Here is a 24,976-nt window from a genome sequence, read left to right on the forward strand (position 1 = left end):
ATCTGACAATTAATCTTGATGGTTGTACAGTCTTCTCAAATAAAACTGAAGGACCTCAGCGTTACTCTGGACCCTGATCTCTCTTTTGACGAACATATTTCAAGGACAGCTTTTTTCCATCTACGTAACATTGCAAAAATCAGAAACTGTCTGTCCAAAAAGGATGCAGAAAAAGTCATCCATGCTTTTGTCACTTCTAGGTTAGACTACTGCAATGCTCTACTTTCCGGCTACCCGGATAAAGCACAAAATAAACTTCAGTTAGTGCTAAACACGGCTGCTAGATTACTCCAGTGCTAGCCTCTCTACACTGGCTTCCTGTTAAGGCAAGGGCTGATTTCAAGGTTTTACTGCTAACCTACAAAGCATTACATGGGCTTACTCCTACCCATTTTTCCGATTTGGTCCTGCCGTACATACCTACACGTACGCTACGGTCACAAGACGCAGGCCTCCTTACTGTCCCTAGAATTTCTAAGCAAACAGCTGGAGACAGGGCTTTCTTCTAGAGCTCAATTTTTATGGAATGGTCTGCCTATACATGTGAGAGACACAGACTCGGTCTCGACCTTTAAGTATTTATTGAAGACTCATCTCTTCAGTAGGTCCTATGATTGAGTGTAGTCTGTCGCTGCCTGGCCGGTTCCCCTCTCTCCACTGGGATTCTCTGCCTCAAACCCTGAGTCACTAGCTTAATGGTGCTCTTCCATGCCGTCCCTAGGATGAGTGCGTCACTTGAGTGGGCTGAGTCACTGACGTGATCTTCCTGTCTGGGTTGGCGCCCCCCCTTGGGTTTGTGCAATGGGGGAGATCTTCGTGGGCTATACTCAGCCTTGTCTCAGGATGGTAAGTTGGTGGTTGAAGATATCCCTCTAGTGGTGTTGGGGCTGTGCTTTGGCAGTGGGTGGGGTTATATCTTGCCTGTTTGGCCCTGTCCAAGGGTATTGTCAGGCGGGGCCATGGTGTCTCCCCTCCTGTCTCAGCCTCCATTATTTATGCTGCAATAGTTTATGTGTCAGGGGGCTAGCGTCAGTCTGTTATATCTGGAGTATTTCTTGTCTTATCGGTGTCCTGTGTGAATTTAAGTATGCTCTCTCTAATTCTCTCTTTCTCTCTTTCTTTCTCCCTTTCTATCATTATCTCAGAGGACATGAGCCCTAGGACCATGCCTCAGGACTACCTGGCCTGATGACTCCTTGCTTTCCCCAGTCCACTTGGTCATGCTGCTGCTCCAGTTTCAACTGTTCTACCTGCGGCTATGGAACCCTGACTTGTTCACCGGACGTGCTACCTGTCCCAGACCTGCTGTTTTCATCTCTCTAGAGACAGCAGGAGCGGTAGAGATACTCTGAATGATCGGCTATGAAAAGCCAACTGACATTTACTCTGACCTGATGCACCCTCTACAACCACTGTAATTATTATTATTTGACCCTGTTGGTCATCTATGAACATTTGAACATATTGACCATGTTCTGTTATAATCTCCACCTGGCACAGCTAGAACAGGACTGGCCACCCCTCATAGCCTGGTTCCTCTCTAGGTTTCTTCCTAGGTTTTGGCCTTTCTAGGGAGTTTTTCCTAGCCACCGTGCTTCTACACCTGCATTGCTTGCTGTTTGGGGTTTTAGGCTGGGTTTCTATACAGCACTTAGTGACATCAGCCGATGTAAGAAGGGCTTTATAAATACATTTGATTAATTGATACACACATTTAAAGAGATATACAGGCAGTCAGACAGACACACACATTCAGACAGAAAACTGAAATGCCTAAATGACTTTTCAGAACTCTAGTTCATGTGTCTTGAACTCCATACACATAGATTTTATGAAGACTTCTTTGATCTCACTTTCTCTCCTTCTAATGTCTAATAAATTAATCACAGTGGGCAATAAAAATATGAGATTCAAAGACTATTCTAATGTAGTCAGACTCCAAACAGAAGAGGAGAGAGACACAGTGGGGTGGTTTATATAAAAGTCTTAAACACACACACACACACACACACACACACACACACACACACACACACACACACACACACACACACACACACACACACACACACACACACAGAGGTGTGGATGGTGGTGAAGTTTTCACGCAGACTAAAAGTGCTAGCTCCAGTGCTGTCCAGGGCTGTCAGAGGAGTGGTTCTCAGAGGGATATAGAGGAAGTGCTGGCTCCAGGGCTGTCAGAGGAGTGGTTCTCAGAGGGATATAGAGGAAGTGCTGGCTCCAGGGCTGTCAGAGGAGTGGTTCTCAGAGGGATATAGAGGAAGTGCTGGCTCCAGGGCTGTCAGAGGAGTGGTTCTCAGAGGGATATAGAGGAAGTGCTGGCTCCAGGGCTGTCAGAGGAGTGGTTCTCAGAGGGATATAGAGGAAGTGCTGGCTGCAGGGCTGTCAGAGGAGTGGTTCTCAGAGGGATATAGAGGAAGTGCTGGCTCCAGGGCTGTCAGAGGAGTGGTTCTCAGAGGGATATAGAGGAAGTGCTGGCTTCAGGGCTGTCAGAGGAGTGGTTCTCAGAGGGATATAGAGGAAGTGCTGGCTTCAGGGCTGTCAGAGGAGTGGTTCTCAGAGGGATATAGAGGAAGTGCTGGCTGCAGGGCTATCAGAGGAGTGGTTCTCAGAGAGATATAGATGAAGTGCTGGCTCCAGGGCTGTCAGAAGAGTGGTTCTCAGAGGGATATAGAGGAAGTGCTGGCTGCAGGGCTGTCAGAGGAGTGGTTCTCAGAGGGATATAGAGGAAGTGCTGGCTCCAGGGCTGTCAGATGAGTGGTTCTCAGAGGGATATAGAGGAAGTGCTGGCTCCAGGGCTGTCAGAGGAGTGGTTCTCAGAGGGATATAGAGGAAGTGCTGGCTTCAGGGCTGTCAGAGGAGTGGTTCTCAGAGGGATATAGAGGAAGTGCTGGCTGCAGGGCTATCAGCGGAGTGGTTCTCAGAGGGATATAGAGGGAAAGTGCTACATCTGCAGTCACACAGCATGACAGTATCACTGAGAGGTGATATTCACAGCATCACTATTCAATTATTTTTTCCCCCAAGCGATGTACTTAAAAAAAAGTCTGGTAGAATGCAAATTCCCAAGGTACATGTATTTGTCCATCCCTCATATTGACAACTGGACTGCTCCAACACAGCAAGAACCAGGTTTAACCCCATGGGTTCACTCCTCAGGGTCCCCAGCATATTTCACAGTGTCTGCCTCAATAACATCCACCTCAATATACTGTACAGACTGGCTGATGGTGCAAAGACAGAAACAAACAGAGCGAGTGAAAGGTGGACACAGACAGACAGAGGGATATCCCTTTGGTAAACATAATGGAGCTTCTATCGTTGATCCACTGATGGTGGACAGGCTACTGCACGAACACACTGTTACGTTCCCCAGTTTATGTGTTGTAGTTTGTGTATTTGCATGTGTTTATTTCAGGAAATGGCTTCCTGAAATCCCTCAAGCAGCTGATTGGTCGACTCCAGGGCTAATTGGAGAGCTGACCCCGCCCCCTCGTCAAGACACAGCTGTCTCCAGTTACACATTCATTCAGAAGCTATATAAAAGCCAGTGTTCTGTTCAGCAGAGTTTTTGGAGGTAGGGATTACTGAGAGAGATTTGCTGGGAGGTCATTGCAGAGCGATTGTTTGTGATAGAGAGATTTTGTTGAGGTCATTGCAGAGCGATTGATTGTGATAGAGATTTTTGCTGGAGGTTGATTTGCTGGGAGTTCATTGCTGGGAAGTGGTATGTTTTGTGAGTTTGTTGCTCAGATAGAGCTTATTTGATGTCCTTTGTTTCTTAGTTTGTTTGTGAAATTGTTTAATATTCTGTTTCATTTGTTCCCAGGGGAGAAGGGGAAGGCACCTTGGGAGTGCTTAGGCAAGAGGCCCGCGGGCATACATATACCCGTAGTATATTCACTGTCTAGGCACACTAGGTAAGACCTGGGCGGACCACCCCCTGTATTTTGGTTAGGGCACCAGGTGGTGCTAAATTAGGTAAGTAGTGGGTAGGCAGGTAAGATAGGAGAGGGGGCTTTGAGATTTACTTTCTTTGCTTTGGTTCCGTCCAGACCCTTTTCCCCATATTACCGTGTAAAGGAATAAAGTCCTTGTAAACGGTACCACATTCTGTCTGTTGTCATTCTTACTCACGCCTACAGTCCATACCTTTTTCACTTCAACAGAGAGTTTAGTTGTAGCAGGGTGTTGCGTTCCCTCTTCATAGAGGCGTGCGTAACATAATGGGGGCTCATCTGGGATTTTTCCATTAAACCCACCGGACCCTGCTGCTCTGAGCTCTCTGTGGTTAGTGATTGAGGTGTGATGGTAGGTTGTGAGTTTGGATGACTTGTTTAGTTAGTGTGTTCAGTAGACTGCATTGTATAAGATGGCTGCATCAGCCATCTCTAAGTTTTTTTTGAAGCGCCCTCTATTGATTGTTTGGGTAGGTTTCGTAAAGTAGACCTTATAGCTATTGCTGACCATTATGGATTTGTTTTCCCTGAGAAAGCCCTAAAGGCTGAGCTTTTGTTGCTATTCAGGGAGGGTTTAGTGAGAGAACGGATTCTCTCATTGCAAGGAGAGGAGACGGGTAGACCTTCTGATGCCAAGTCGGAGGACAAGGCGGAGGAAGGGGTTCCTCGTACCCCTTTTACATTGCCCCGATTCGATCCTTTATCTTCTGCTTCGCGTCGTTCAGATGGAACTGCTAGGCTGAAGGTCAGGCTGGCTCGGTTAGAAATGGAGCAAAAAGATAAAGAGAGACAGATGAATTTTGAACTTGAAATTAGGAAAATAGAAGCTGACAAGGAGGTGAGGATCCGACAACTGGAGCTAGAGGCTGGCTCCAGTGCGACTCCACAAGCTGCTCATCATCAAAACCACTTCGATGTGAGTAAAAACATTAGCTTTAGTCCCTCCATTCCGAGAGTCGGAAGTTGACTCTTATTTCTCTGCGTTTGAGCGTGTGGCCGCTGCGCTGCATTGGCCACTCGAGGTTTGGCCGCTCCTGTTACAATGTAAATTGTCTGGGAAAGCCCAGGAAGTAGTAGCTGCTCTCTCCCTGGAAGACAGTTTACACTACAATACAGTTAAAACTACCGTGTTGCGGGCTTATGAGTTGGTGCCTGAAGCTTATAGACAGCGCTTCAGGAACCACAAGAAACTCTCTCACCGTACATTTGTTGAATTTGCTAGGGACAAAGAGTCTCTGTTTAGTCGCTGGTGTTCAGCCAGCAAAGCTAACACCTTTGCTGATATTAAGGAGTTGATGCTGTTGGAGGACTTTAAAGGCAACCTCCCAGATAGAATAGTAGTTCATTTAAATGAACAGAAGGTGGTGACATTGGCCCAAGCAGCAGTGTTGGCAGATGAGTATGCTTTGACACACAAGACTGTCTTTGGTGCACCTCGTTTTGAAGGCCGGACGATTACGTCATCAGTTCCTCGTTCAGGTCGCTTTTCCTCTGACAACCCTAAGCCTTTTCATGAAATCCGTGAATGTTTTTACTGTCACCAAAAGGGTCACGTGATTGCGGACTGCCCAGTTTTGAAAAATAAACCGCAACAGTCCCAGTCACCGTCCCCAAAAATGAAAACTTTGGGTTTAGTCAAGTCTTTGGCTCGTCCCTTGGATCGAGTTGTTGATTCAGCATTTGAGAAACCGGATCCTGTCTATGCTCCGTTTATCTCTGCCGGTTGTGTTTCCTTAACAGGAGAACAAGCTGATCAAAAGCCCATACAAATCTTACGAGACACTGGGGCGGCGCAGTCAGTAATCGTTACTGATGCTTTACCCTGGTCTCCTGAAACGTATTGTGGCTCACATGTCATATTACAGGGGATAGAGACAAAAACTGTACCTGTACCATTACACTGGGTCCACTTAGTGTCAGACTTGGTATCAGGATGTTTCCGTGTTGGTGTAGTATCTACACTGCCAGTAAAAGGAGTCACATTGCTACTAGGGAATGATATTGCTGGTGGTAATGTCATTCCTGTGGTAGAAGTAGTAGACAATCCAGAAATCAGAACTACAGATGAGAAATTGGTTCAAGCATTTCCACATGTTTTTCCTGCTTGTGTGTTAACGAGGGCACAATCTCGCAAGCTAGGAGATGTGGTGGATTTGGCAAGTTCCATTTTTGAGAATGTTAAAGTAGAAGACAATGCACCGAGTATGCCTTCTGCAATGCCGACAGTTTTTACCCCCGTAAAAACTAAGGCAGGGGAAAACGAAATTGTGCCCCAATTACATGACATTCTTTTGTCTGTCACCCCTGAGAAGGTGATTGAATGTCAAAAAGAAGACACCAGTCTTCGCAAGTGTTTTGCTTTGGTAATTTCCATTGACGAAGCTAAAACTAGAGAGACCGCCTACTTTATGGAAGCAGGAGTTTTGATGCGTAAATGGGCATCTCATGACACCATTAATGACTGGAGTGAAGTGTGTCAAGTGGTTGTTCCTACACTGTTCCGACAGCAGGTGCTGTCACTCGCCCATGACCAGGCGTGGTCTGGACACTTGGGGATCACAAAGACTTATAACCGGGTCCTTCGTCATTTCTTCTGGCCAGGTTTGAAGTCTGACGTGGTCCAATTTTGTAAAACATGTCACATATGTCAACTCACTGGGAAAGTGAATCAAACAGTTCCTCGAGCGCCACTCTGCCCGATTCCTGTGGTGGGGGAACCGTTTGAAAGAGTGATAATTGATTGTGTAGGTCCATTGCCGAAAACCAGGTCCGGTAACCAGTTCCTACTAACAATAATGTGCAGTGCTACTCGATACCCAGAGGCTATTCCTCTCCGTACTATAACGGCTAAGACTGTGGTGAAGGCACTAGTGAAGTTCTTCTCTACGTTTGGACTCCCTAAAGTAATCCAAACTGATCAGGGATCCAACTTCATGTCTAAACTGTTTTCAAATGTGTTAAAGACATTGTGTATTTCCCATCAGGTCTCTAGTCCGTATCATCCAGAGAGTCAAGGGGCTCTAGAACGCTGGCATCAGACGCTGAAGGCAATGCTACGCAAGTATTGTATGGATACCTGTACTGATTGGGATGAGGGGGTGCCCTTTGTCCTATTTGCTATAAGGGAAACGATACAAGAGTCCTTAGGGTTCAGCCCTGCTGACCTTGTGCTTGGACACACCCCACGGGGTCCGCTTAAAGTTTTGAAGGTGCATATCTTATCTCCTACACCCAGTACGGACTATCGTCGCGTAAATGCAGTTACAAAGTCTGATTATTTTCCTCTACCTCGCTTAGATGACTGTATTGATAGCTTATGTGAAGGGCTCGGCGAATGTGGTTGCTGACGCTCTATCACGGGTTTACTAACTGGGGAAGCGATGGCTGTTGTTATTGCAAAACTAGGTTTGCAATTTTTGTGGTGGGCGTGTTACGTTCCCCAGTTTATGTGTTGTAGTTTGTGTATTTGCATGTATTTATTTCAGGAAATGGCTTCCTGAAATCCCTCAAGCAGCTGATTGGTCGACTCCAGGGCTAATTGGAGAGCTGACCCCGCCCCCTCGTCAAGACACAGCTGTCTCCAGTTACACATTCATTCAGAAGCTATATAAAAGCCAGTGTTCTGTTCAGCAGAGTTTTTGGAGGTAGGGATTACTGAGAGAGATTTGCTGGGAGGTCATTGCAGAGCGATTGTTTGTGATAGAGAGATTTTGCTGAGGTCATTGCAGAGCGATTGATTGTGATAGAGATTTTTGCTGGAGGTTGATTTGCTCGGAGTTCATTGCTGGGAAGTGGTATGTTTTGTGAGTTTGTTGCTCAGATAGAGCTTATTTGATGTCCTTTGTTTCTTAGTTTGTTTGTGAAATTGTTTAATATTCTGTTTCATTTGTTCCCAGGGGGGAAGGGAAAGGCATCTCGGGAGTGCTTAGGCAAGAGGCCCGCGGGCATACATATACCCGTAGTATATTCACTGTCTAGGCACACTAGGTAAGACCTGGGCGGACCACCCCCTGTATTTTGGTTAGGGCACCAGGTGGTGCTAAATTAGGTAAGTAGTGGGTAGGCAGGTAAGATAGGAGAGGGGGCTTTGAGATTTACTTTCTTTGCTTTGGTTCCGTCCAGCCCCTTTTCCCCATATTACCGTGTAAAGGAATAAAGTCCTTGTAAACGGTACCACATTCTGTCTGTTGTCATTCTTACTCACGCCTACAGTCCATACCTTTTTCACTTCACAGAGAGTTTAGTTGTAGCAAGGTGTTGCGTTCCCTCTTCATAGAGGCGTGCGTAACACACACACACATGCTAAACTACAGGACTGTTTCACCAGCATAGACTGGAATATGTTACGGGATTCATCCGATGGCATTGAGGAGCTAACCACATCAGTCACCGGCTTCATTAATAAGGGCATAGATGACATCGTCCCCACATTCCAATCAGAAGCCATGGATTACAGGAAATATCTGCACTGAGCTAAAGGCTAGACCTGTCGCTTTAAAGGTGCGGGACACTAATCTGGACGGTTAAAAGAAATCACGCTACGCCCTCCGACGAACCATCAAATAGGCAAAGCGTCAATACAGGACCAAGATCGAATCCTACTACATTGGCTCTGTCGCTTGTCAGATGTGGAAGGGCTAGCATGGATTACAAAGGGAAACCCAGCCGCGAGCTGTCCAGTGATGCGATCCTACCAGACGAGCTAAATACCTTCTATACTGGCTTCGAGGCTAGCAACACTGAACCATGCATGAGAGCACCAACTGTTCCGGACGACAGTGTGATCACGCTCTCCAGAGCCGATGTAGTAAGACCCTTAAAAAGGTCAACATTCACAAGGCCGTAGAGCCAGATGGATTACCAGGACATGTACTCAGAGCATGCACTGACCAGCTGGCAAGTGTCTTCACTGACATTTTCAACCTCTTCCTTACCCTGTCTGTAATGCTACATATTTCAAGGTCTCCCGAGTGGTGCAGTGGTATAAGGCACTATAGACTCCCTGGTTCGTATCCAGGCTGTATCACAACTGGCCGTGATTGGGAGTCCCTTAGGGCGGCGCACAATTTGCCCAGCGTTGTTCGGTTTTGCCCGTTCTTAACTGACTTTCCTAGTTAAATTAAAATGTACATTTAAAAAATGTAAACACCATGTGTCCCTGTGCCCAAGAACGCCAAGGTAATCTGACGAAATTACTTTCATAGCAGTCACATCTGTAGCCATGAAATGCTTTGAATGGCTTGTCATGGCTCACATCAACACCTTCATCCCAAACAGCCTGGATCCACTCCAATTCACATACCGCCACATATCCACAGATGATGCAACCTCTATTGCAATCCACACTGCCCTTTCCAACCTGGACAAAAGGAGAACCTACTGTACATGAGAATGCTGTTCATTGACTCCAAGATCATTACTAAGCTAAGGACCCTGGGATTAAACAGGGTAGGCAACAACACATCCGCCACACTGACCCTCAACACCGGGGCCACTCAGGGGTGCGTGCTTAGTCCACTCCTATACTCCCTGTTCACCCACGACTTTGTGGCCAAGCATGACTCCAATACCGTCATTGGATACCACCGACAACGATGAGACAGCCTATAGGGAGGAGGTCAGAGACCTGCCAGTGTGGTGCCAGGACAACAACCTCTCCCTTAACATCAGCAAGACAAAGGAGCTGATCTGGGCTACAGGAAACAGAGGTCTGAGCACGCCCCCATCCACATTGATAGAGCTGAGTGGAGCAGGTTCGAGAGCTTCAAGTTCCTTGGTGTCCACATCACTAAGGAATTATCATGGTCCACACACACCAACACAATTGTGAAGAGCACATGACATTGCCTCTCAGGAGGCTGAAAATATTTGTCATGGGCCCTCAGCTCCTCAAAAAGTTATACAGCTGCACCATTGAGAGCATCTCAGATACCCAAGTCATAGACTGTTCTCTCGGCTACTGCATAGCAGGCGGTACCAATGCACTAAATCCGGAACCAACAGGACCCTGAACAGCTTCTACCCCCAAGCCATAAGACTGCTAAATAGTTCAACTCTTTTAACTCATCTAGATAAGAGCATCTGCTAAATGACTCAAATGTAAATATCACATTCACTGCTGTTACAGTTATCTATCCTGATGCCTAGTCATTATCCCTACCTATATGTACATACTGTATCGACCTCAATTACCTAGTATCTCTGCACATCTAGTCAGTACTGGTGCCCCATGTATATAACTAAGTTATTATTACTCATTGTGGATTTACTCCTCGTATTAATATTATCTTTCTATTATAATAATAGTGTTTCTCTCTGCATAGTTGGGAAGGGCCCATCAGTAAGCATTTCACTGTTAGTCTACACCTGTTGTTTCTCTCTGCATTGTTGGGAAGGGCCCATCACTAAGCATTTCACTGTTAGTCTACACCTGTTGTTTCTCTCTGCATTGTTGGGAAGGGCCCATCACTAAGCATTTCACTGTTAGTCTACACCTGTTGTTTCTCTCTGCATAGTTGGGAAGGGCCCATCAGCATTTCACTGTTAGTCTACACCTGTTGTTTCTCTCTGCATTGTTGGGAAGGGCCCATCACTAAGCATTTCACTGTTAGTCTACACCTGTTGTTTACCAAGAATGTGACAAATACAATGTGATTTGATCCTGCTTGTTATTCCATACTAAAGTTCAGGCAAAAGCTCCCTCTTGGGATACTGCTATACTGCAAAATATGGACCATGTCTTTGCATAGAAAATGAACATCGGTGATTGGTTATTGTATTACTGTAATGGTGAACTAACTGATCTGTAATGCCAAACTGATACAAACAATAGCGAATGACAACGCATACAGTGGTAAACTAGGTCAGAACAGGGGTGTGTGCGTGTGTTTGCACGTGTGTGTCTGCTTCTTAAAGACAAATGAGGTCTAGAAGGTTAACAATGAGAGTACATACATTATTAGACATATAGAAGGGAGTCAGGTGTAATGGTATAGGTAGGATACTGTGTACTGAGCCAGGAGAATCATTAGTGTCTCGGCTAGCCTATTTTTACCCAATTAAGATAAGAACATCTGACCTTGTTCCAGCAATATGCACCAAGAGCTCGTTTCAGAGCACACACATGCATACACACACACACACACGCGCGTGCGCACGTACACGCACGCACACACATTCACATGCATACACACAGCTTTCAGTCTACTACAGAGTGAGTCAGCTAGGTTGGTTGCGGTCTCTCATCTCCCTCACTCACAGTAGCCTACACACTAGGTTTGGGCGGTATACCGTATATACCGTATCCCGAGGTATTTGGAAATAGCCATGGGATGGTTTATCAATACTGTCAATACCGTTGAAACTACTTATTTTAATTTAATTTTTCAATAAATGTTTATATTTGTAGCTACTTTTTCAGTAAATACCTGCAGTCAATATGACAGAAGATAAAGATCGTGTTCATTTCACCTGTCACATTATAAAGTGGGTGGTTCCAGCCCTGAAAGCTGATTGGCTGATAGCCATAGTATATCAGACCGTATACCACTGGTATGACAAGACATGTATTTTTACTGCTCTAATTACATTGGTAACCAGTTTATAGTAGCAATAAGGCATCTCAGGGGTTTGTTGTATATGGCCAATATACTACGGCTAAGGGCTGTGTCCAGGCACGTGTTTGTTTGTAAATATCACAATGGGGGAAAGCAGGAGCAGGTGAGTCCAGCTGTGTATTGCCAGGGGTCGTGTTTTAAATTGAAAGTCAACAGTGTTTTTTTGCTTCAATAGAGTGATCAGGGACCTGCAACTATAGTTTCCTTCACAGAAAATATATTGGTGTAACACATTCGGCAGAAAATATATTCATTTTCATCAGATGACAAAATCATTTTTGTCAATTTTTGTTTTTGGCTGGCAGTCATGCAACTCTATTTGGCTGGCAGTCATGCAACTCTATTTGGCTGGAAGTCATGCAACTCTATTTGGCTGACAGTCATGCAACTCTATTTGGCTGGCAGTCATGCAACTCTATTTGGCTGGCAGTCATGCAACTCTATTTGGCTGGCAGTCATGCAACTCTATTTGGCTGGCAGTCATGCAACTCTATTTGGCTGGCAGTCATGCAACTCTATTTGGCTGGCAGTCATGCAACTCTATTTGGCTGGCAGTCATGCAACTCTATTCGGCTGGCAGTCATGCAACTCTATTCGGCTGGCAGTCATGCAACTCTATTTGGCTGGCAGTCATGCAACTCTATTTGGCTGGCAGTCATGCAACTCTATTCGGCTGGCAGTCATGCAACTCTATTCGGCTGGCAGTCATGCAACTCTATTTGGCTGGCAGTCATGCAACTCTATTCGGCTGGCAGTCATGCAACTCTATTTGGCTGGCAGTCATGCAACTCTATTTGGCTGGCAGTCATGCAACTCTATTTGGCTGGCAGTCATGCAACTCTATTTGGCTGGCAGTCATGCAACTCTATTTGGCTGGCAGTCATGCAACTCTATTTGGCTGGCAGTCATGCAACTCTATTTGGCTGGCAGTCATGCAACTCTATTTGGCTGGCAGTCATGCAACTCTATTTGGCTGGCAGTCATGCAACTCTATTTGGCTGGCAGTCATGCAACTCTATTTGGCTGGCAGTCACAAAAGTAAATAAGCTTACAATTTAAAAAAAAAATCAGAGCGCTGTCTGCTGATAGAATGCCTGTCAAGCAGAAATTATAAGAAGAAGCATTTTACATCTGTGTTTACAAAACACACAAAAAAAGATATTTCTTATGCATTTTATATTTTTTCCTGCGTGAAAAACACAAAATTCTCAGTTAACGAGACCCCTAAATTTTAGGTCTTGCTAGTTATCTAAGTAAGTGGCTGAATTAATAAGGTGAGGGGGCATCATATTGTGTTAGATTTCTGCCATGTTTGAGAAGTCAAAGCCCTATCTTGATTTCCTTATGTTTTTTCTCCTCTCTGTTCTCGGACTATCTGCTCCTCCACCCTCTTCTCCAAGCTTACCAGGCAGGCCTGTTGCCCTAGCGACTCCAGACTCCACACAGACACAGCGTGTACACATGCTGCTCCACCCTCTTCTCCAAGCTTACCAGGCAGGCCCGTTGCCCTAGCGACTCCAGACTCCACACAGACACAGCTTGTACACATGCTGCTCCAGAGCCAGTACTGTTCTTCCTTCAGACAAGCATGTGTCAAACCTTTGTTCATTTGCACAATGTCTCTCGTTCACATTCGCTTAACATTCGGCAGCTCCACCATCCATATATGTATAACTTTATGTGCTGGATTGCCTGTCTTAGCAATTTAATTTTTTCACTCGTTAGCATATTTAGCTTGCAGCCTCCATGGAAATTCGCTATTACTTGTGATAATTTGTTAGCATTCTGGTAAATGATGCCCAATTCTTTCTGGCACCACCATGTGTACTAAGTTGATAATACTGTAAATCCCGGGATGAGAGAAGGATGGTATAAAGATATGAACATCTGGACCCTAATACACACACACAGTCACCTAAACAAACATACCCATCAAATGTAATAGTGACTATTCAAACTTTATTTCCACTGCAGCATATCCATATCCCTATTTCATATGCCAGTCAAACACCCCATTACCCTGCACTCCTCTAGTAGACCAGTGGAGGAGGGCTCATTATAATGGCTGAAGCAAATGGAAAGGCATCAGACCATGTGTTTGATGTAATTCATACCATTCTACTTATTTCTCTCCAGTCATTACCATGAGCCCGTCCTCCCCAATTAAGGTGTCACCAACCAGAGAAACAAGGACAGGCACCAGAGAGAAACAAGGACAGACACCAGAGAGAAACAAGGACAGACACCAGAGAGAAACAAGGACAGACACCAGAGAGAAACAAGGACAGACACCAGAGAGAAACAAGGACAGACACCAGAGAGAAACAAGGACAGACACCAGAGAGAAACAAGGACAGACACCAGAGAGAAACAACACCAGAGAGAAACAAGGACAAACACCATAGAGAAACAAGGACAGACACCATAGAGAAACAAGGACAGACACCAGAGAGAAACCTGGACAGACACCATAGAGAAACAAGGACAGACACCAGAGAGAAACAAGGACAGACACCAGAGAGAAACAAGGACAGACACCAGAGAGAAACAAGGACAGACACCAGAGAGAAACAAGGACAGACACCAGAGAGAAACAAGGACAGACACCAGAGAGAAACAAGGACAGACACCAGAGAGAAACAAGGACAGACACCAGAGAGAAACAAGGACAGACACCAGAGAGAAACAAGGACAGACACCAGAGAGAAACAAGGACAGACACCAGAGAGAAACAAGGTAGATACCTGGTGGTAATATCCTGTAACATCCCTCCGATATGACGTCTGAAAAACAAGAGAAACCGTGTCAAAGATACGCGTCATCATCCATTTCCTCCTCCCGTCTCTCGTCTGACAGTTTGACTGTAGGCTGAAAACATGCACTGCAAAAATAGGCAATGATCTGCTAGGTTTACCCAAACAATGGATTTACCTGCCGTCTTACCAAGATGAATCATCTCACTGCACTGACAGATCATTCTGCTTATTTCAACCTACAAAAGGCTTGATGTTTTGGGTAATAGAAAACAACTCAATACAATACATTTTTTATCTGGAATTACCTCTACCTGGTATGTGTGTGTGTGTGTGTGTGTGTGTGTGTGTGTGTGTGTGTGTCTCTGCCCACCTTGACACGGGGGTTAAGGTTGCCCATGGCGTCGGCTTTGAAGTCGCTCTTGTTCTTCCGGCAGAGCACGGCGGTGATGATGATGATGATGAGCGTTACCACGGCGATAGGGGCCAGCACCGCTGCGATGATCCACAGATTGTTTGGAGGATTCTTCACCACGGCTACAAGGGGAAACACACAGGAACACTTTGTGAGAACGGATCAACACACACACACACACACACACATATTCCCTCCTATTGTTGTGCTGTGTATAAGAATTGTCATCATGTAATCATCAATGATAATTCATTATGTTGTACCTCTACAGACACATCTCATACTGTCCTCACTTCCTCCATCCTCTCCCTTCATTATGTTGTACCTCTACAGACACATCTCATACTGTCCTCACTTCCTCCATCCTCTCCCTTCGTTATACTGTACCTCTACAGACACATCTCATACTGTCCTCACTTCCTCCATCCTCTCCCTTCATTATGTTGTACCTCTACAGACACATCTCATACTGTCCTCACTTCCTCCATCCTCTCCCTTCATTATGTTGTACCTCTACAGACACATCTCATACTGTCCTCACTTCCTCCATCCTCTCCCTTCATTATGTTGTACCTCTACAGACACATCTCATACTGTCCTCACTTCCTCCATCCTCTCCCTTCATTATGTTGTACCTCTACAGACACATCTCATACTGTCCTCACTTCCTCCATCCTCTCCCTTCATTATGTTGTACCTCTACAGACACATCTCATACTGTCCTCACTTCCTCTCCCTTCATTATGTTGTACCTCTACAGACACATCTCATACTGTCCTCACTTCCTCCATCCTCTCCCTTCATTATGTTGTACCTCTACAGACACATCTCATACTGTCCTCACTTCCTCCATCCTCTCCCTTCATTATGCCCTACCTCTACAGACACATCTCATACTGTCCTCACTTCCTCTCCCTTCATTATGTTGTACCTCTACAGACACATCTCATACTGTCCTCACTTCCTCCATCCTCTCCCTTCATTATGTTGTACCTCTACAGACACATCTCATACTGTCCTCACTTCCTCTCCCTTCATTATGTTGTACCTCTACAGACACATCTCATACTGTCCTCCATCCTCTCCCTTCATTATGTTGTACCTCTACAGACACATCTCATACTGTCCTCACTTCCTCCATCCTCTCCCTTCATTATGTTGTACCTCTACAGACACATCTCATACTGTCCTCACTTCCTCCATCCTCTCCCTTCATTATGTTGTACCTCTACAGACACATCTCATACGGTTCTCACTTCCTTTAACAGTCACAACAATCTGACAGAAATACAATAATGATATGCTAAAAATACTGTCAAGAAGAAACTCCCCCAATGTGAGTAATAATGAGAGAGTTTTGCCTGAGGCTTTTCATTGTTCTGTTCTGAAACCTACACTTTCCATCTTAAACACAGTATGTCCTGTACAACCACTCTGACACAGAGATAGTATGTCCATTACAGCCACTCTGACACAGAGATAGTATGTCCTGTACACCCACTCTGACACAGAGATAGCATGTCCTGTACTGTACACCCACTCTGACACAGATATAGTATGTCCTGTACAGCCACTCTGACACAGAGATAGTATGTCCTGTACAGCCACTCTGACACAGAGATAGTATGTCCTGTACTGTACACCCACTCTGACACAGAGATAGCATGTCCTGTACTGTACACCCACTCTGACACAGAGAAAGTATGTCCTGTACTGTACACCCACTCTGACACAGAGATAGCATGTCCTGTACTGTACACCCACTCTGACACAGAGATAGTATGTCCTGTACAACCACTCTGACACAGAGATAGTATGTCCTGTACTGTACACCCACTCTGACACAGAGATAGCATGTCCTTTACTGTACACCCACTCTGACACAGAGATAGTATGTCCTGTACAACCACTCTGACACAGAGATAGTATGTCCTGTACACCCACTCTGACACAGAGATAGTATGTCCTGTACTGTACACCCACTCTGACATAGAGATAGTATGTCCTGTACACCCACTCTGACACAGAGATAGTATGTTCTGTACTGTACAACCACTCTGACACAGAGATAGTATGTCCTGTACTGTACACCCACTCTGACACAGAGATAGTATGCCCTGTACACCCAGAGACATAGAGCTCTGACAGACCTTACCCACTCTGACACAGAGACATACAGCTCTGACAGACCTTACCCACTCTGACACAGAGACATACAGCTCTGACAGACCTCACCCACTCTGACAGACCTTACCCACTCTGACAGACCTTACCCACTCTGACAGACCTTACCCACTCTGACACAGAGACATACAGCTCTGACAGACCTTACCCACTCTGACAGACCTTACCCACTCTGACACAGAGACATACAGCTCTGACAGACCTCACCCACTCTGACAGACCTTACCCACTCTGACAGACCTTACCCACTCTGACAGACCTTACCCACTCTGACACAGAGACATACAGCTCTGACAGACCTTACCCACTCTGACAGACCTTACCCACTCTGACAGACCTTACCCACTCTGACACAGAGACATACAGCTCTGACAGACCTTACCCACTCTGACATACCTTACCCACTCTGACACAGAGACATACAGCTCTGACAGACCTTACCCACTCTGACAGACCTTACCCACTCTGACACAGAGACATACAGCTCTGACAGACCTCACCCACTCTGACACAGAGACATACAGCTCTGACAGACCTCACCCACTCTGACAGAGAGACATACAGCTCTGACAGACCTTACCCACTCTGACACAGAGACATACAGCTCTGACAGACCTTACCCACTCTGACATACCTTACCCACTCTGACACAGAGACATACAGCTCTGACAGACCTTACCCACTCTGACAGACCTTACCCACTCTGACACAGAGACATACAGCTCTGACAGACCTCACCCACTCTGACACAGAGACATACAGCTCTGACAGACCTCACCCACTCTGACAGAGAGACATACAGCTCTGACAGACCTTACCCACTCTGACACAGAGACATACAGCTCTGACAGACCTCACCCACTCTGACAGGCACCCACTGTGACACAGAGACATACAGCTCTGACAGACCTTACCCACTCTGACACAGAGACATACAGCTCTGAGAGACCTCACCCACTCTGACACAGAGACATACAGCTCTGACAGACCTTACCCACTCTGACAGACCTTACCCACTCTGACACAGAGACATACAGCTCTGACAGACCTTACCCACTCTAACACAGAGACATACAGCTCTGACAGACCTTACCCACTCTGACAGACCTCACCCACTCTGACAGACCTTACCCACTCTGACAGAGACATACAGCTCTGACAGACCTTACCCACTCTGACAGACCTTACCCACTCTGACACAGAGACATACAGCTCTGACAGATCTTACCCACTCTGACACAGTACACAGAAAACAGAGTACTGAGGAACTTTATAAGGATATGCACAGAGGGGGACGCACGCACACACACACACACATTCTTGATTTGATACACATTCAGAAATGCAATCCCTCCCTCCCTCCCTCGCTTCTCCTGTGTGTTCACAGTGAGAGTGTAGTGCAGCTCAGTGTTCTGCCTGGAGCTGATGTGTGAGATTATGAGAAGATGGTGTCTACCTTTCTCTCTCTCAGCTGGAACATTTCTCCCTCTCTTGCTCCTCTCTCTCTCTCAATTCAATTATCTTTATTGGCATGAGGTAACAATGTACATATTGCCAAAGCTCTCTCTCTTCCTCTCTCTCTCCCTCCCCTCCTCTCTCTCCCTCCCCTCCTCTCTCTCCCTCCCCTCCTTCTCTCTCCCTCCCCTCCTCTCTCCCTCCCGTCCTCTCTCTCCCTCCCCTCCTCCTCCCTCACTCTCCCTCCGCTCCTCTCTCTCCCTCCCCTCCTCCCTCTCTCCCTCCCCCCTCTCTCTCCCTCACTCCCTCCCGTCCTCTCTCTCCCTCCCCTCCTCTCTCCCTCCCGTCCTCCTCCCTCATTCTCCCTCCGCTCCTCTCTCTCCCCCCCCCCCCCCCCTCTCTCTCTCTACCTCTCTTTGTCACACACTCACATATTCTCTCAACAGAATTCTAAAGACCCTTCTCTATTAAACAGTATTTGCTTTGCTCTCTCTCTCGCTCAACTCAATTTGCTTTATTGGCAAAATGTAACAATGTACATATTGCCAAAGCGTACTTTGGAGATTTACATAATAATCAATATTATCAATGGGACAATAGTAACAACAATAATCAAGGGTCAAAATAACCATACGTGGTATTTCTGTGGTATTTCACCCAGTAGATATGAGAGTTGATCAAAATTGGATTTGTTTTTCGAATTCTTTGTGGATCTGTGTAATCTGAGGGAAATATGTGTCTCTAATATGGTCATACATTTTTGGCAGGAGGTTAGGAAGTTCAGTTTAGCTCAGTTTCCACCTCATTTTGTGGGCAGTGTTTACATAGCCTGTCTTCTCTTGAGAGCCATGTCTGCCTATGGCGGCCGTTCGCAATAGCAAGGCTATGCTCACTGAGTCTGTACATAGTCAATGTTTTCCTTACATTTGGGTCAGGTATTCTGCCACTGTGTACTCTTTGTTTTGGGCCAAATAGCATTTTAGTTTGCTCTGTTTTTTTGTTAATTCTTTCCAATTTGTCAAGTAATTCTGTTTTTCTTTTCTCTTGATTTGGTCTCTCTCTGTGTATAGCTTGAGTTTCTTCTCCCTCTCTCTCTCCATCCCCATCCATCCATCCAACTCACCCAACAACCTACACACCCACCCATCCATCCATCCATACATCAACAACCCACCCAACAACCTACACACCCACCCATCCATCCATCCATCAACAACCCACCCAACAACCTACACACCCACCCATCCATCCATCCATACATCAACAACCCACCCAACAACCTACACACCCACCCATCCATCCATCCATCCATCCATCCAACAACCCACCCAACAACCTACACACCCATCCATCCACCAACCCACCCAACAACCTACACACCCACCCATCCACCCATCCATCCATCCATCAACCCATCCATCCATCCACCCATCCATCCAACACTCTACACCCCCACCCATCCACCCATCCATCCATCCATCCACCCATCCATCCAACAATCTACACACCCACCCATCCACCCATCCATCCATCCACCCATCCATCCACCCATCCATCCATCCATCCACCCATCCATCCACCCACCCATCCATCCAACAATCTACACACCCACCCATCCACCCATCCACCCACCCATCCATCCAACAATCTACACACCCACCCATCCACCCATCCACCCATCCATCCATCCATCCATCCATCCATCCATCCACCCATCCAACAATCTACACACCCACCCATCCACCCATCCATCCATCCATCCATCACCAACCCACCCAACAACCTACACACCCACCCATCCATCCACCCATCCACCCACCAACCCACCCAACAACCTACACACCCACCCATCCATCCATCCATCCATCCATCACCAACCCACCCAACAACCTACACACCCACCCATCCATCCACCCATCCACCCACCAACCCACCCAACAACCTACACACCCACCCATCCATCCATCCATCCACCAACCCACCCAACAACCTACACACCCATCCATCCATCCACCAACCCACCCAACAACCTACACACCCATCCATCCATCCATCCATCCACCAACCCACCCAACAACCTACACACCCACCCATCCACCCATCCACCCATCCATCCATCCATCCATCCATCCATCCATCAACCCATCCATCCATCCACCAACCCACCCAACAACCTACACACCCACCCATCCATCCATCCATCCACCAACCCACCCAACAACCTACACACCCATCCATCCATCCACCAACCCACCCAACAACCTACACACCCATCCATCCATCCATCCATCCACCAACCCACCCAACAACCTACACACCCACCCATCCACCCATCCACCCATCCATCCATCCATCCATCCATCCATCCATCAACCCATCCATCCATCCACCAACCCACCCAACAACCTACACACCCACCCATTCATCCATCCATCCATCCATCCATCCACCCATCCAACAATCTACACACCCACCCATCCATCCACCCATCCATCCATCCATCCACCCATCCATCTACCTATCCACCCATCCATCCATCCACCCATCCACCCATCCATCCATCCATCCATCACCAACCCACCCAACAACCTACACACCCACCCATCCATCCACCCATCAACCCACCCAACAACCTACACACCCACCCATCCATCCACCCATCCACCCACCAACCCACCCAACAACCTACACACCCACCCATCCATCCATCCATACATCAACAACCCACCCAACAACCTACACACCCACCCATCCATCCATCCATCCACCAACCCACCCAACAACCTACACACCCATCCATCCATCCAACAACCCACCCAACAACCTACACACCCATCCATCCATCCATCCATCCACCAACCCACCCAACAACCTACACACCCACCCATCCACCCATCCATCCATCCATCCATCCATCAACCCATCCATCCATCCACCAACCCACCCAACAACCTACACACCCACCCATTCATCCATCCATCCATCCATCCATCCACCCATCCAACAATCTACACACCCACCCATCCATCCACCCATCCATCCATCCATCCACCCATCCATCTACCCATCCACCCATCCATCCATCCACCCATCCACCCATCCACCCATCCACCCATCCAAGAGGAGGTATACGTACGTTCAGCCTGCAGCTGAACGAAGTAACCCAGTGTGAGGGCCATGGTCTGAGAGTCCAGCGTGTTCAGGACCTTGGCGGCTGACGTGCCCGGTAAGGGAAGACCGTTCAGCTGAACGTAGTAGGTCATCTCTGCTGGGTTCTTCTGACCCATCACTCGACGGATACTCACCATCTGAGTGGATATAGGAAGGGTTAAAACAAGTCTCCTCAGATTGAAGGCTCCACCTGTACGTCCAGAATGTTACGGTGCCAATGACACCTACGGACATGGAGGGGTCAGAGATCTTCTTACAGCACGTTTACTTCATACACTAGTTCTTTAGAAAACAATACAGTGACAAATGAGAACACAATGACTAATGGGTAAACACATGTGTGGTTAACACAGTAATCATTATTGAAATGAATTGTATAAATACCATCAGCATCTTTACCCTTAATATATTTAACTTATATAACAAGCTGGAAATCCCTCTAATTAAGTTGTGTGTGTGTGTGAATGTGTGTGTGTGTGTGAATGTGTGAATGTGTGTAAACGCCCACACACGTGTGTTTTAGTTTTTATCACTATGAAATATAGATGCTTTGTTTAAGAAACAAGTCAGCATTAGTATTCAATGCATTAGCCTCACTACTCAACACACATAAGGACATCCACCCTGGGGAAGTTGACAATAAACCTGTCAGGAGTGGCCACACTGTCTCAGAACCAGGTCTGTCAAGGGCCTCCAGAGCAGACCTCCAGGCCAACCTGCCTGGGTTGCAGTGCCAGCTCTGCTCCCTACCTGGACAGTGTAGCTGTCCACAGTGGTGGCTCTCCTGAAGCGAGTGCCCTGCTGGCGAGCAACCACAAACAGCTCAGCCAGGCGCTGCTCCATGAGACTGGCAAAGCTCTTGTACTGGCTCTCCAGAGATGAGTTATCCACATCCAGGATGACTGCAGGGAGAGGGGAGTGGGGAGGGGGGAAGGAGGGAGAGAGAGGGAGCAGAGAGGAGAGAAAAGGAGAAGGAACGGAGGAGAGAGGAGGGAGAGTGAGATGTATGAGAATTAGAGAGAGGGGGAGAGCGAGAGAGTGAGAGTGAGAGAGGGTAACGAGGAGGTCAGAGGGCAGAGGAGGTGATTGAGCGAGATATTTTAATCCAATTGAGAGAGAGAGAATGAAGGAGGAGAAAGAGAGGGATGAGGAAGGAAGCTAGAGAAAGAGAGACATTAGTTTGCCTCTCTCTCCTCTCTCTTTCCTCCCAGAGAGACGGTAGTCTGCCTCCCTGATCTACATTAGTCTGCCTCTCTCTCCTCTCTCTTTCTTCTCGGAGAGATGCTAGTCTGCCTCCCTCTCCTCTCTCTTTCTTCCCAGAGAGACGGTAGTCTGCCTCCCTGCCTCTCTCTCCTCTCTTTCTTCCCAGAGAGACGTTAGTCTGCCTCTCTCTCCTCTCTTTCTTCCCAGAGAGACGCTAGTCTGCCTCTCTCTCCTCTCTTTCTTCCCAGAGAGACGTTAGTCTGCCTCTCTCTCCTCTCTTTCTTCCCAGAGAGACGTTAGTCTGCCTCTCTCTCCTCTCTCTTTCTTCCCGGAGAGACGCTAGTCTGCCTCTCTCTCCTCTCTCTTTCTTCCCGGAGAGACGCTAGTCTGCCTCTCTCTCCTCTCTCTCCTCTCTTTCTTCCCAGAGAGACATTAGTCTGCCTCTCTCTCCTCTCTCTTTCTTCCCAGAGAGACGTTAGTCTGCCTCTCTCTCCTCTCTCTCCTCTCTTTCTTCCCAGAGAGACATTAGTCTGCCTCTCTCTCCACTCTCTCCTCTCTTTCTTCCCAGAGAGACGTTAGTCTGCCTCTCTCTCCACTCTCTCCTCTCTTTCTTCCCAGAGAGACATTAGTCTGCCTCTCTCTCCTCTCTCTTTCTTCCCAGAGAGACATTAGTCTGCCTCTCTCTCCTCTCTCTCCTCTCTCTTTCTTCCCAGAGAGACGGTAAGAGATGCAAAATACCATCACACAGATAATTCCCTATATAAAAGAGAAGAGGCTACATATCTAAACACACACTCATCTACGCATATCTAATCTGATCTAACCTGATCTGATTCATCTACACAGTCTAGACCTGATACATCTACACAGCCCAGACCTGATTCCTCTACACATATACACAGCCCAGACCTGATTCATCTACACAGCCCAGACTTGATCTGATTCATCTACACATCTACACAACCCAGACCTGATTCATCTACACATCTACACAGCCCAGACCTGATTCATCTACACATCTACACAGCCAAGACCTGATCTGATTCATCTACACAACCCAGACCTGATTCATCTACACAGCCCAGACCTGATTCATCTACACATCTACACAGCCCAGACCTGATCTGATTCATCTACACATCTACACAGCCCAGACCTGATCTGATTCATCTACACATCTACACAGCCCAGACCTGATCTAATTCATCTACACATCTACACAGCCCAGACCCGATTCATCTACACATCTACACAGCCCAGACCTGATTCATCTACACATCTACACAGCCCAGACCTGATTCATCTACACATCTACACAGCCAAGACCTGATCTGATTCATCTACACAACCCAGACCTGATTCATCTACACAGCCCAGACCTGATTCATCTACACATCTACACAGCCCAGACCTGATTCATCTACACGTCTACACAGCCCAGACCTGATTCATCTACACAGCCCAGACCTGATCTGATTAATCTACACAGCCCAGACCTGATCTAATTCATCTACACATCTACACAGCCCAGACCTGATTCATCTACACATCTACACAGCCCAGACCCGATTCATCTACACATCTACACAGCCCAGACCCGATTCATCTACACATCTACACAGCCCAGACCTGATTCATCTACACATCTACACAGCCAAGACCTGATCTGATTCATCTACACAACCCAGACCTGATTCATCTACACAGCCCAGACCTGATTCATCTACACATCTACACAGCCCAGACCCGATTCATCTACACATCTACACAGCCCAGACCTGATTCATCTACACGTCTACACAGCCCAGACCTGATTCATCTACACAGCCCAGACCTGATTCAATTGCTACACTCTTAGGAAAAAAAGGTGCTATCTAGAACCTTAAAGGGTTCTTCAGCTGTCCCCATAGGAGAACCCTTTGAAGAACCCCTTTTGGTTCCATGTAGAACCCTTTTGGTTCCATGAGGAACCTTTTGGGTTACCCTTTCGACAGAGGGTTCTACATGGAGCCCAAAAGGGTTCTGCATGGAACCAAAAAGGGTTCTCCGTGGAACCAAAAAGGGTTATCCAATGGGGACAGCCGAAGAACCCTTTTGAAAGCCTTTTTTCTAAGAGTGTACTGTGGTCATGCATATGCTTTTTCAATTTGGACCAATCCATACAGGCCCATTTCCACGACTGTAATGGGTTAAAACAAG

The 24,976-nt window shown here is 46.8% G+C and overlaps 1 protein-coding gene across 1 annotated transcript in view; it reads right to left on the bottom strand.

Moving 5' to 3' along the window:
• LOC139411701 (KIAA1549-like b) overlaps nt 1-24,976 on the bottom strand; it is a 129,750-nt gene that overhangs the window by 40,829 nt on the left and 63,945 nt on the right. The window contains exons 8-11 of the mRNA XM_071158353.1: nt 22,325-22,476; nt 21,540-21,711; nt 14,723-14,886; nt 14,341-14,379 (exon numbers count right to left, since the gene is read on the bottom strand). Of these exons, the coding sequence (XP_071014454.1) occupies nt 14,341-14,379; nt 14,723-14,886; nt 21,540-21,711; nt 22,325-22,476 (527 nt within the window). The remainder of the gene's footprint in view (nt 1-14,340; nt 14,380-14,722; nt 14,887-21,539; nt 21,712-22,324; nt 22,477-24,976) is intronic.

Source organism: Oncorhynchus clarkii, chromosome 6 (genome assembly GCF_045791955.1).
Source record: "Oncorhynchus clarkii lewisi isolate Uvic-CL-2024 chromosome 6, UVic_Ocla_1.0, whole genome shotgun sequence".
Classification (NCBI taxonomy): Eukaryota; Metazoa; Chordata; class Actinopteri; order Salmoniformes; family Salmonidae; genus Oncorhynchus; species Oncorhynchus clarkii.